The sequence below is a fragment of the Gopherus flavomarginatus genome, chromosome 10, assembly GCF_025201925.1.
Source record: "Gopherus flavomarginatus isolate rGopFla2 chromosome 10, rGopFla2.mat.asm, whole genome shotgun sequence".
Taxonomy (NCBI): domain Eukaryota; kingdom Metazoa; phylum Chordata; order Testudines; family Testudinidae; genus Gopherus; species Gopherus flavomarginatus.
In genome coordinates, this window is record NC_066626.1 from 63,954,247 (window position 1) to 63,967,917 (window position 13,671).

At 37.6% G+C, this 13,671-nt stretch overlaps 1 protein-coding gene across 14 annotated transcripts in view; it reads right to left on the reverse strand.

Annotated features, from left to right (window-relative positions):
- Nucleotides 1-13,671, reverse strand: part of R3HDM1 (R3H domain containing 1) — a 144,408-nt gene that overhangs the window by 46,232 nt on the left and 84,505 nt on the right. For 4 of the 14 annotated variants that reach the window (XM_050915995.1, XM_050915991.1, XM_050915986.1 and 1 more), the window contains 7 exons: nt 13,120-13,157; nt 12,990-13,040; nt 12,652-12,884; nt 9,143-9,397; nt 5,231-5,370; nt 3,535-3,636; nt 332-595 (listed from right to left, as the gene is read on the reverse strand). In XM_050915995.1, the coding sequence (XP_050771952.1) occupies nt 332-595; nt 3,535-3,636; nt 5,231-5,370; nt 9,143-9,397; nt 12,652-12,884; nt 12,990-13,040; nt 13,120-13,157 (1,083 nt within the window). The remainder of the gene's footprint in view (nt 1-331; nt 596-3,534; nt 3,637-5,230; nt 5,371-9,142; nt 9,398-12,651; nt 12,885-12,989; nt 13,041-13,119; nt 13,158-13,671) is intronic. The other 10 variants (XM_050915996.1, XM_050915988.1, XM_050916000.1 and 7 more) reach the window with 8 other exon arrangements.

A 13,671-nucleotide genomic window follows, 5' to 3' on the forward strand; every position in this document is an offset into this window, starting at 1 on the left:
TTCTTCAAAACTAAGCAAAATAAAACATGTGCCGAGCATGAGAATATATAAAATTTATACTTGAGTAGGTTAAATTTAATTTAAAAATACCACTATTAATGATACTATATGCTTCCTAAACTCTAATTTTCTTTAGGAGTTACTGGTGGATAGGCATGAAGCTTGGATGAATGCTCACTCCCCAAGTAAACGGAAGCCACTGACTTCAAACCACGAATTAAGAAAAATCAAATTTACTATCCAAGTCCATTGAAATATAAAATGTTCATGAATGGCACCAAGGATAATCTTTTAAATAGTTGTCTGAGAAGAAAATATAAAGCCTTTGTACCTGTGGTAGAGGTTGCTGCATATATCCCTGTTGCTGCAGCACTTGCTGGTTGACAGGATGGCTGGATGCAGGGTAGTTGGGAGTAGGAACTGGTTGGCCTTGTGGTGGTGGCAGAGGTGAGGCTGTTGCTATAATATAGCCAGACTGTTGTGGGGGCTGAAGGACTACAGTAGACTGGAACATGGTGGGGTGAGGATCAGCACCATCAGCAGATGACTGGCGGGCAAGACTCATATGGCTAAATTGTGATCCTAGGTTGTCTTGCTATAATAAAAAAGGATAAAAATTACATTCACAAATATTCAAACTGGGAAAAATATAGTTACTAGGTAAATTCTTCAGTAAGTGAAAAATTTAAACATGCACCTGTGCAATGACCATATGTTAAAACACTAAAAAAAGAATGACAAGGCAAGGTTCAGAACAGATAGAACAGTGTGCTAAGAACAGTATAGTAATTATTAAGGTTAATTGTGGAGAAGTTACACACAAATGGAGAGAAACTTAAAAGGTTTAACATCTTAGACTAGAAACAGATTTTCCTTCATAAAGGAGGCTATCTTTCATAAGGATTAAATATAGAATTGCTATGAATTAGAATCAAACAATTTAAATGATGTCGATAACTTTTCAGATCTAATTCCAAAGGGGAAGTGAAAACGTTTAACTCTAATCAAAACAGGATGCATACAGCATCATCGTACTTAAGAAAAAAATATCGGATTTTCTAGAGATTGTGTTAATAATGCTACTAGTCTTGAATAACAAAGACTGTCCTTCAGTCTATGGGTATATATAATACTGCTAATATGATACCAAGATCAACTGCTAATCCTCAAAATAGGCACAAATGTTAAGTTCTGCATAAGTCCGTGTTGCAGTCTTATTTATTATTTGTATGTATTATGGTAACGTCTACAAACCTCAGTCAAGGATTGCGGCCCATTGTGCTAGGCTAGTGCCCAGTGAAGTTATGAGTCCTTCATTATTGTAGTCCCAAGCACTTTTTCTACAGTTTATACTAGGGCCTGGAAATAGTACTCATGGCTAACAGCAGTTGTGTTTGATGTATCATCCAACAGTGATATGGCTATCATCACTCCAAAGAACACATGCAATCACTAGTATTAAATCTTTTGCTAACCAGTAAGCTTCAATTCACACTTTAAATCTGGACTTTCCAAAAGGCAACAGGACACAGAGGTACTATGCCAAAGCTATATTATGGCCACCTGGCCCTCCTCAGTTAGTCCTGAGGAAGATCATATGTGGCTGATATGTACACTCTTCACCTGCTAAGGAAATAAAGTATTTGGAAAACTATCTGCATTGCACACAAACATTTTCTTTACCTTCTCTGACTTCTGTATTTTGTGGAACTACATCCTGTGTTTCATGATGAAATACTTTATCAATGCTGAAGATATGTCTAATGAAACCATCAGCAGTTTTCAATTGCACTTAAGAAAATTGTTATATTTTCACAAGTGAACTTTTAGCTCTTTATTTGCCAATACAAGCCACCTTGGGCTTTTAGTACATTGACTTGTGCCCTAAAGATGGCTTACTGACTCAACTATCCAGCTTAGCCCTTTGTTTTTAGGCTTAACATCTCAATGTCTGCTTTTTAAAATAAATCATCTAGAGGAAAGTTGGTTCATAAGGAGACTGAAACATGAATTCTTATACTTATCCATCAAAAACTAGTACAGTGTGGGCTGAAGCAGTGCAAGTTATCTAAACTCTGAGCTGGAGAGTTTACCCTAGAGAATGATATAGTTGTCAAATCCCCATGGGCCATTTAACCTGCTGTCTTTTTGATGATACTACTAATAAAGAGGCAAACATAAAACTGTCTTTTTAGGAGTTATGGATATCTTTAATCTACATTCTTGACTGAGACCATCACCCATTTCACTGTGCTGAATGAGCACTAGCCATCAGAGAGTACCAAATTTAGGATGCTACAAGAGCAGCCTGCATCTGAACCAGTGATCCATAGGCGAACTGCTTTACATCCGTTACTAATCTTCACTGAGTCTCACCAGTCTCTGCTTTAATAAAATCTAAACATAAACCAGACAAAATAATGGAATAACTGATGGAGCAAAAAAATTTCAGAGTGCAGTTATTTTCTTCTTTCAAAACTGTACACCCAAATATAGGTAACAGTAATTAATCAAGTGATTTTAATTATACACAGCCTAATGAAGTAAGATGAATATGTACATTCTTTATTAGAGAAATAGGCTTCTGCACTATTCCAGCACTATTGATCAAAACATTAGCTATATATACACACAACTATAAATAAATTTAAAGTAGGTAGTTATTGAATAATAGAAACATGCATTAGGATGACAAAGCAGAGGTATGGGAGCCGGGAGACCCTCAGTTCTAACCCAGGCTCTGATTCAAATTCCAGCCTTGGACAAGTGACTCATCTCCATCATGTTTGATTTCCCTATGCTAAACTGGTGAAATGATACATACTTATTTCATAGACTTACTGTATTACTTAATGTTGGCAAAGCACTTTGAAGGTGTTATATACATTGAAATATACATGATGGCAAATTCAAAGGCCTGCTTTATGCTCATAAATAGATCTGTTGCTGACAATGGTTGTCTGCAATGGGTCCTCCTGAACCAATGTTGTCAGTCAACTTCATCCCTTAACTTTGGCATCAAGAGAAGCATACCTGCTCACTCACCTCCCAGGGCTGGCATCTGAAGAGGCTGTGTTGGTAAGGAGGGCTAGCCAGTGCACCTGATAGTGCACCTTGAGCTCTCCTTTTTCATTGGGCAAGGATGCTGGGGAAATATGAGGCATAGTGGAGCTCTTCCTATTGCTCTGGCAAAGGGGCTAAAACTAGGCGCCATACAAAAACAACAAAAGGGACTAAAGGAGGGAAAGCAAAAAGAGAAAGCAACAGCTGAGAAGTAGGGGCGAGAAAAAAGAAAAATCAAGGGGCATAATAAAATAAATATTGACTGGCTATCAGAGCAACAGTAGTGAAAAAAACTCCATTGTATACACTGCCCTCAAAATGTCAAGTAGCGTGCAAGGATCTTAGAACTGGTTTTCCCCTCTGGGCACTATTTTACTGTAGTTGACATTGCAACCAGTCAATGTTTGTGTTTTACACACACACACATACTTTTCACTCATGCAGAGAAGAGGTGTATAGAAGATATAGTACCACAGTATATTGCTGGGTAGATGAGACTGGCAGGAGCGGGGGTGGATAAGAGACTGTAGAGTATTGAACAGGCTGTGAAGAAGACTGCAGAGACCGGATAGGCTGAAGAAGTAACAGTTTTATAAACATAGTCAATCAATGAGAAGAAGAAAAATGGAAAACAAAACAAAAACAAAACAACAAAAAAATTGAGTAAACAGATATTTTGCAATAGCATATGACAATATAATTTAATAGAAAATTGAAAAAAACTTCATAGAGTAAGAATTAATGTGTTTTTACATGTATCTATCTTCTATCAAGAGGGGCATTTTGCTTATAATTAAATAATAAACTATATGACAAAGCAGCAAAGTAAGTATAATTTAAACATGGATAATTTTGCTATTTTTAATAGTTATATGTAAACCACGTGTTTTAAAGTAATAAGGATGTATATGCATTTTAAATACATATTTCAGTTTTTAAATCCAGAACTAAGCAAAGTACAAAAAAAACAAAACATGCCATTTTATTATTGAGCAAAAGGTGCATTTTGAAATACAATTGAATTTACCACTCCTAAAGTCTTATATGCATAGTAGGGCACTAAAAATACCAAAGATTTACCACCATTAACAATATTTGCAATATGTGATTAATATAGTATATAAATATAGAAAAAGGTTTTGGCAACTCAGTGTCAGACACAGATATGTCTGTAATGCAAGATTATTGTGTTATGACAGCAAGCCTATAGGGACTGGGATTATTATGGAGAAGGCAACGACAGCTCTTGGGAGGAGGAAAGAAAATACATGCATTTTGTATTGCTCTTGTACATCCCATACTGGTAACAGGCTGTACAGATGAGTCTGACCAGTTTTAAGAAGACTTAACTCTGTAGGCTGCAGAGTTTAAGCTGCAGTGTAGGTGCAGCTTGAGCACATAGGAGAGAGGATGTAACACAAGGAAAATAGACTAAAATGACAGTGAAGGTAAAATGCCCATGAATAACTTTGAACAAAGTTGTGTCTCACTACCTAAGGCTGGTGAGGCAAGAGCCTGTACTTAGATGCTTGGAATCACTGCTGTAAAAGCAGGACTATTTTGTGGGGGTTTGGGTCAGCCTTAGAGTGGTCTATTAGCTTCCTCTAACACAAGAACAGGAGGTTAAAACAGATCTAGTTCTTTAGTGTTATTATACATCACTATGAAATGTATACATTTATCCTTTGAAAGTGTCATGGAGTCATTTCATGATTTAAATTAAGAGATTTGGGACTGGAAGAGAAAGGGAATGTAGGTCTCCATGTTAAAATGAAATAATTAGTCTAATATACAGTATATGGAGAGGGCAGAAAGGATAGAGAGTTTGGCCCTTGTTAAATGTTTACCATTTGAGCCCTGGTTCAGTTACTTTCATTCTGCTAAGCAGTAACAGCTGTGTTAGTAAGGTGCCGATGCTTGCTACATCCTTGATATCAGAAATTTGACAGTTCATCTTTCTGCTTTTTGTGTGTTTTAGGAAAACGTGACTGCCGTCACATCGTCTGGAAAACTGGTATGTCTGGTGATTAAAAAGAATATCCAGTTACATGTATGTGGCTAGCTAATGCTTCTCTTTCAAAAAATTCCACAACAAATCAGTCTACTATTTTCTTATTATTGTATGGCAAGAAGGCTCAGTCAAGCATCATGTATTTGACATGTGCACCTGTGATAGGATGTGATTAGCTGCTGGTTGCTGCTGAGGTGGTTGCTGTGGCAGTCCAGGCACTTGGGTCCTAACAGGTTGCTGAAGCATAGGAGGATTATACACAACAGGAGTGCCATCTGGGTTAACGAATGGCTGACCTAGCGTGTGGAGGGGAAAAAAAAGACGACGTTATTTAGGTTAAAGACAGACTGAGATAAATATATTTAAATCCAATGTCAAAAAAAAGTCTGATAATATAACATGAGATCTGAATTACTATTTTATACTATTTTTTTGTTATATTACTAAATGCTTGCCTTTACAATTAGAACAGCAATTACCAAAGGCCTCATTTGCAAGATAATTTGTAATTAAAAGCCTATACGTTTCTGTAGTAAATAGTGATCATGTCCAGAAAATAGCTAGTCATTTACCAAAGGCAAATTTATGGACTAAAATGGATGACCAATATTTATTTGTGTCAGTCTTGAAAGCTCTTTTTCAATTATAAGGACTGAAAAAAGTATAAAGAGAAGAAGAAAAATTTGTTAAACAGTTTACTTCTCCTCATATCCTTAAGAAGCAATTTAAAAGTGTCTCCCTTATCAGCTAAAATGCCAGCCAAGATATACGGTAATGGAAAAAAAGAGAAATTATTTCTCTCTCCATAAAACAGTTATAATTACGTTGCCATTATTGTCATTAAGAACCTTTTAAAGAGCCATCCTCATTAAAGTGAATTTATTCAAAACTTTCAACTGAACTGATATGTAATACTATATTCCCATGAAATATTTGCATCCCCAACATTGGGGCAGCCTGTTAATGTAAGAAAACCAAAAAGTGAAAATGATTAAAAACTGACTATCAGTAATAGTGAAAGTGACCGATTTCAGTGTTTGAGCTCAGCAAAGATGCTGAAAGGAAACAGAACAGCAAAAAGCAGAAAAAATAAAATTAGATGTTAAAACTTATCATATTCGAAGGTTTTATTAGTAACAATTAAATTAAAAAAAAATAATCCAAGAATTTCCATTTAAAGATGAGGGACTGAGAATTAACTTCCATTCTCATTTCCCTATATCAGCCTGAACCTAACTACTTTGGTAGTAACAAGAAATTCTCAGCATTTCCATATAGTCCAGGCACCCATGTGTTTATATGCTAATGAAATCTTCAGTTTTCCCTGCTGACTAGGTCACATTCCTACAAAGATAGAAATTTAGTTCCTACATAAGGATATTTCAATGAGGGGTATAAGACAGAAGCTAGATCAAGGAGATCAAACACCACAGATCAAATAGGCTACAGAGTTTTGCATAACAGAGGGATGTAGGAAAGGCCCAACATTCAGTCTAAAGCTATGTCCAGATTTGGAGCTGAGGGTGTGGTTCCCAGCTTGAATAGACTCATTCTAGCTCTCAGTGATAGCTGCAGTAGCATGGGTAGCAGCAAGCAGCAGCACAGGTTAGCTGTCCCAAATATTTACCCAAGGGATTCAGGTGTGTTTGTACTTACGGCAGCTAGCCTATGCTACCACTGCCAAACTACTATTTTTAGCATGCTAGCTTGATGAAAGCTAGCATGAGTATGTCTACTTGAGCTGGGAATCACCACCTCAGCTTCAACTGTGGATATAGCTTAAGACAGCCCATTCATTTGATAATTTCCAACTATATTTGATTTGGCTTAACACTTCTCCTTCAACCTCAGGGACTGGGGATCCATGGAGATATTATTCACAGCCTTAGGGAGTCAAGGATTTTTCATCCCCCCCCCCCCCCCCCACACACACACACATTTTCTAGGCTTACTAAGATCACTCTTGCTCCCCACTGTGAATAGGAGGGAGAGATGGAGGGGGGAAGAACCTTCTCTGACTGTGGGAAGAGAGAGAGAGAGGAAGCACAAAGACTCTCTCACACTGCTCAGTCTACAGAAATCACTGTCAGGGAGAGTAAGAACTTAACCTGTACTCTTTGAACTCTCTCTAACTCATGTGAAAAGGCAGAACTAGAAGAGCAGTCACTTCTTCCCTAACTGCCCATGAATATCCGTTATCATCTGGGAACTCATCTGAACAGAATGTTGCAGATATTCATACTGTTCTGGAAGGGTATTAATGTCACTCAACCATTGCTACTGAAGAATCCTTTCCTGTAAACTATCACACAGGCCTCCTATAATGAAAGCAAAATTATTGACTGAGAAAGTATAAATATGTAATTAATGGGCCACACTATTTGAAATTAAGACAGTTTTATAACGTGAATTAAAAGTAGTTTCAGGTACCTGCTCTTAAGTCTTCCTGCCAAGTAGTGGGGTTTTACAATCCCCCCTCTTTTTTTTTTAATTAAAGAAAAAGGTTTCTCAGTCTCCAGTTGCTATGTGGAAGACCCACAAACAAAAACATAGTAAAACTGACTAACAATATAAGAGCAAAAAGTGAAACTGATCACACACAAAATGCTGTCAAACACAAAGTAAACAAACTGGAAAAAAGAGAAAGTATTTTTCTCTTTAATTTAAATTATTTATACCAGTACATATAATAAAATGATGCAAATATAATTTTCAAGTTGATGTTGTTCTGTTGAATGTGCAATGTTTGCCGAGTCGAGCGATGACTCTGAAAACTTCTACAGTCATTAAACCCAGTGAATACAGGAGAGCTAAACTGACTGGTAAATTTGAGACATGAGATACTAGGAACGTAGGCTAACAAAGGGATTATTACACCTTAGTTTAAACTATAGTGTAGTTGTTAGTCAGAACCTGGGCAGAGAAATCGTCATCACCTTGCTAGCAAGAAGTCTGTTTACTTATGGTTCTGGCTAAGACTGTTTTAACTCCAGTAGAGATAGAGCCTAAAGTTCTTCATTTTCTGGTGTGAGTGCTTCACCTTGCTATGACAGTGACTGTGGCAAAATATAGATGAATGGTCAACAGGAACATGGGACATCCACTTAACTATGCAACTGTTGTTTTATGACTAGACCAGGAAAGTCTACAGTGCTGCTGCAGCACCCAACCTTAAGATACTAAACATGCCATCTTCAGTGTACAACAAGTGCATGGGAGCTGGGAAATGCATGCCATTTCTGGGTACTGGTTTCTCAGTTTATAGCATGGCTGGCCTTAGGGATTCCTTACATAAAGGCATATATGGAGAAACATTTAAGTAACTGATACAAGTACTAGCAGAACCATGAATGTAAAATGTTCTCTCTAATATGGCTTACCATATTAGCACATGGTTTGTTTTAAGGAAAAAAATATAGTCAGGGCTGAAAGACAATGGATTTATTTAGTTGAGTACAAAACTAGTTTCAAAAGTGAAATAATTTAATTCCCATTCCCCACCCCAGATATATGACCCTGAAGGAAACAAAAAGTACAATGATGAGACATAAAAACAATTTTTAAAAAATGTAACTTGCCATGTATTACAATAAATAAAACAAGGCTGTAGCTTGATAAGAAAGATATCCCCAAATATTTCATTTTCTAGAATTAAAAAATTATCAAAGAACCCTTTGTTTATACCAACTTCCATTATATTAAAAGCTTCCCCAAATATTAAGACATGATACAAACAACATATTAAACATGTATAATACAGTATTGCTGAACTTTTTTGGTAGTTCCTCAAGCATAGATTTAGACTTACTGTAACCTGTAAGCTAATCTAGTCTGGTAACAGCAGGTTTCTTCCCATCCCTACTATTGTGAGGTAACCATTATCCTTACATATCAGAACATTTATATTAAGTGCACTGAGCAAACACTAAAAACACACGACACTGAAAATGTTGGGGGCAGGGTTGGGGGGTGGAAGGAAAAGACAACAGTACACTCACAAGTTAAACAATTTATACGTTATTCCAAAGTTCCAAACCATAATAAAAATGTCCACAACTGGATACCAACCTGTTTGAGGGTTGATCAGAATACTGCCAGGTGGTATGCCTGCCGCTTCCAAGGGAAGCAAAAAGAAGCTAGTGCTAGTAGGTGTCACTTGCCCACTTATGCCACCATCAAAGGAAAGAGATTTACTAGTGCTGACAGTTGGATAGACAGCAGGTGTGCCATGAGAAGGCTGGCTTAGAGCTCTGACTGGAAGAGGCTGCTGGGTGTGAGAAAGAGAACCCGTGGATGACCCTACACTACTAGAAGACTCTGAACCTAGGAAAGGAGTAATGAGAAATTGTTTTTACCTAGAGTCAGAAACATCATGCTCATTTAAATATATATTTTTTAAAAGGTTACCCTTAAATAACAGCATGTAACTACAATATTAAACTATGGATTTTTCAATACAGCCTGAGTAGAGCACATCTATTACAAGCATCTTTCTGTAAACTCTGGGACTGATTCTACACTGCCTTGATCTTTGTTTAGTCTTTTGCAACAGAGCAAAGTGAATATGAAATCAGAATGGTAGCATATTATACTCACTTTGCACAGGTGCCGATGACTACATAAGATGCAAAGGACTGGAGAATCAGACCCTGAGCTCTTTGGCAGCCAAAGCATGCAACTAAAAGCAATCTTCCAATAACCCAACCATCCAAGACCCTAAAACATGTCTCTAGATATTTTTGAGCAGCACTTGTCTTTTCCTAAAGTCCCCTTTGAATATACAGTTCATAATATTTTCTATTAGACCTTTCTTATAATAGTTGCATAACATGCAGGTGCAGAAAATTAATGTAAATATTTAAGCATAAGAAATCTTAATCAGCTGCCACTAATAATCTAGAAGAGAAAACAAGACTCAAAACAATGCTGTGATGAAAATTGTGTGTCATTTAAAAATCAATGCGACTATTTTTAAATTATTTGAACTGCCTCTGCAGGAAATTATAAATTAGAATACCGTATATACTCGATCAGAAGCCGGTTCATTTATAAGACAACCTCCCGAAGATGGATAAGTAAAAATGGAAAAAATGTTAGGACCCATTCATAAGGTGACCCTATAATTCAGGGGTCAGCAAGTTTTGGCTCTCGGGCCATCAGGATAAGCCACTGGTGGGCCGAGATGGTTTGTTTACCGCAAGCATCTGCAGGCATGGAGGTAAACCTAAGTAAACAAAGTGTCCCAGCCTGCCAGTTGCTTACCCTGATGGGCCAGGACAGCAACTGGTGGACACTTTTTTCTTTTCTTTTCTTTGGGGGGGAGGGAGGGAAGAAGCTGGAGGTCATCCCCGTGACCACCCTCCACATGACCCCACCCCTAGCCCAGGACTTCCACACTCTTCCCTTCCCATCCCATCCCTTCCCAGCTTATCTGGGGAGGGCCGGGGGATGATGTCTCTGGCCTGGCTGGAGCTGCTCCGGCAGGCTGGACAGCACGGCTGCAGCCTGCTCCAGTGGGCCAGACCAGGAGGCGCGGCCACATGTTTCAGTGGGCTGGACCAGGTGGCATGGCTGCAGCATGCTCCAGCAGGCCAGGCTGCGTGGCCACAGCCTGCCAGCCCCAGAGCTGCAGCTGCTTCAGAGGCTGGGTGGGAGAACAGAGTGTCCAGAAGCAGAGACACTCTGGCATCATCTCTTCTCTTCTGGCTCTGCTGGCTGTGCTGCCTCTCCTTGCTCCCTCTGCTGGGGGGAGAGGCTGTGTCCCACCTCTCCCTTTCTATACCCGTTCATAAACCAACCCCCTTCTCTGGTGCTTCCCTTTTTCACTAAAAAAAAATTGGCTTATGAATGAGTATATACAGTTTATATTTGTATTGCATTTTTTTACCCATACATCTCAAAGCACTTAAAGATAAATATTATTAACTTCATTTTACAGATGAGGTAACTGAGGTACAAAGATTGAGGAAACTGCCCAATCCACAATCACTGTATCCTAGTGCTATGATCAATCTCCACTTGCCCACAGTCCTTTTCTTGATTTCAGAGTTTTCTTACATCTGCATCAGCTTCTAGATTATGTAGAGATAATAGACTCATCTTTAACTATGTTGACTTCAATAAAAGTTAAATAAATATAGGCCTAACTGTATAATTGACTTTAAATCACCACAACCTATGAATGCAGTGAAACAACCACCACCAATATTTCAGAAATCAAAACAAAAAAGTTTTTATTTTTAGCAAGATATTTTCTTCTAATTTGGTGTGAGAAAATCTTTCTATAATGTATCTGATCTAGATTACGGTACAGCTGTAATTGACTATCAAAAGTCACCATCAAAAAATGCTATTCCATTGCTAAACCAAATAGCCAAAATTAATGCCATAGATTTTGAAATGTATAAGAAGTACTAAAGAGAAACATTTCTCAACAAAATGTTATCAGATCTTCATTTCATACAGAAAATCTGCTTATGATATTAATATCTCCTGTATTACTGCAATATGCTTTAATGTACTTTATTTCTCTTTTATATTTTGGTGGGGAGTAATAGGGTTTAGTGTTTAATGGCAAATGTTTAATAGATCCTTGCTGAAGACAGGGTTTATAGCACTGACTAAAGCCTAGCATAATACAGACAAGCACTCACATCCTTTTACTTTCCTACACAGCACTACCTATAATCGTAACCACACCACTCAGTGTTTAGTTTAAGCTCTGAAACTCCCCAGTGCAGAGAATGCCAATTGCGTCATATTGGCTGATCACTTTAGAAAGCAGTTGACATGTCCAATATGCACTAAACAGGCTACCAAATTTGTTTCACTTTCTACCAGGTCTTCTGAAGCAGACAAAATACTGTTTATAAATGCAGAATAAATTACGAGCTAGCACACCTCTGACTCACAGAATCTCATAGAATGAGTACATAGTTCAATCTTCTGCAGTAAGACAGTTTACTATGGTGAAAATTCACATTACTGGAGTTTATTCTGAATTAGGTGTATACTTCATTTCTAACACTGCCAGTTAGAAACAACGGAACAAATATGAATAATAATCCACAGGCTTTTTTACTGAATTGGTTCTAATTAAAGGGATACCAATGGGATATCAATGTGCAGTTATCTACAAATTTGCCATGCAGCTTTGACTGAAGAGATGAACTCAGACTGAAACAGTTCTGAACTGTAACTCTGTTCCCCCGCACCAAAGTAGTAAATTGTTTTATTCTGACAAGTATTTCTACATACTTTCACAGATATGAAATCAATTCCAATAGCTAGCAAAAGCCTTCTATAACTTGCTTCTGGCTCTACAACTAGAGTTTCAAGATGTTCATTTCATTTCGAATATGAATTCTATTTTATACAAAGTTAAACACACAATGGGCCTAATCCTGTAGCCAGTCTTAGTATGCAATACCCATTGCAGTCAAGAGGCTTTCTGCGCACAGAGGAGTTACAAGATTGGATCCTATCCCTACATATACATATACAGCGTGCATTAACTATCAGGCAAACTGGTACTTTGCTGCTACATAAAATTGTTTACTTGTACAGATTTATTATACCTGTCTTAGACAGCTTGCCTGTGCTTTTGCTGCTTCCAGAGCTATCTCCTCTTGTCAGAACTGAAATCCCACTGAAGCTGCTGGCTTTCGTTACAACTGGCTTCAGATTGCGGATGGAACTATCAGAGTCCGTGCTGCTCCAGGGTCGGGGTTCAGAGTACTGCAGCTCATTCTCAGTACTGCTTGGATGGCTGTTGGCTGATCTCCCTGAAGCTTCCTTATTGACTCTGTAATTGATAAACTAAACTTTTAATATGCGCATTGTTTGCCAAGTAAGGAAGAAAAATTAAGGTGAAATGCATGAAATACTTTGAGATTCAAAATGATGCATTAAGTACCTAAATATCTGCCGCCTTTGCTGTGTGCTATTAGTTTCCTCCTCTTGGATCCTGTTGACATTTTTAACAAGAGAGCTTAGTACTTAAGAAAATGTAAATAGGAACCAATTTAAATTGTGAATACTCTTACCTTCTGTCAATAAGATAACTGTCTTGGGAACACAGGGCCTGGAAAAAAGTATAAAATTTAATTTTAATTATTGTCTTTAATGATGCATAGAGACTCTAATAAAGACGAAACCCTATGGTATTATTTTTTTACTCCAATACTCAACCTCATCCAACTCTTCCCGTATAGTATTCCAATCCCCTTTTGTATTGACAGTGCCTCCCAACTTTGTATCATCAGCAGATTTCATAGCACACTTACTTTTTGAGCCAAGATAATAAGTGAAAAATACACTAATTCCTCGCTTAACGTTGTACTTATATTCCTGAAAAATCTGACTTTAAGCAAAACGATGTTAAGCAAATCCAATTTCCCCATAAGAATTAATGTAAATGGGGGGGGAGGGGGAGTTAGGTTCCAGGGAAATTTTTTTCACCAGACAAAAAAACCCTATATATTATATAGATATACACACACTATATATTTAAAATAAACAATTTAATACTGTTCACTGTTACTGATGATTGTGAAGCTTGGTTGAGGTGGTGAAGTTAGAGTGTGGAAGAGGGAGGG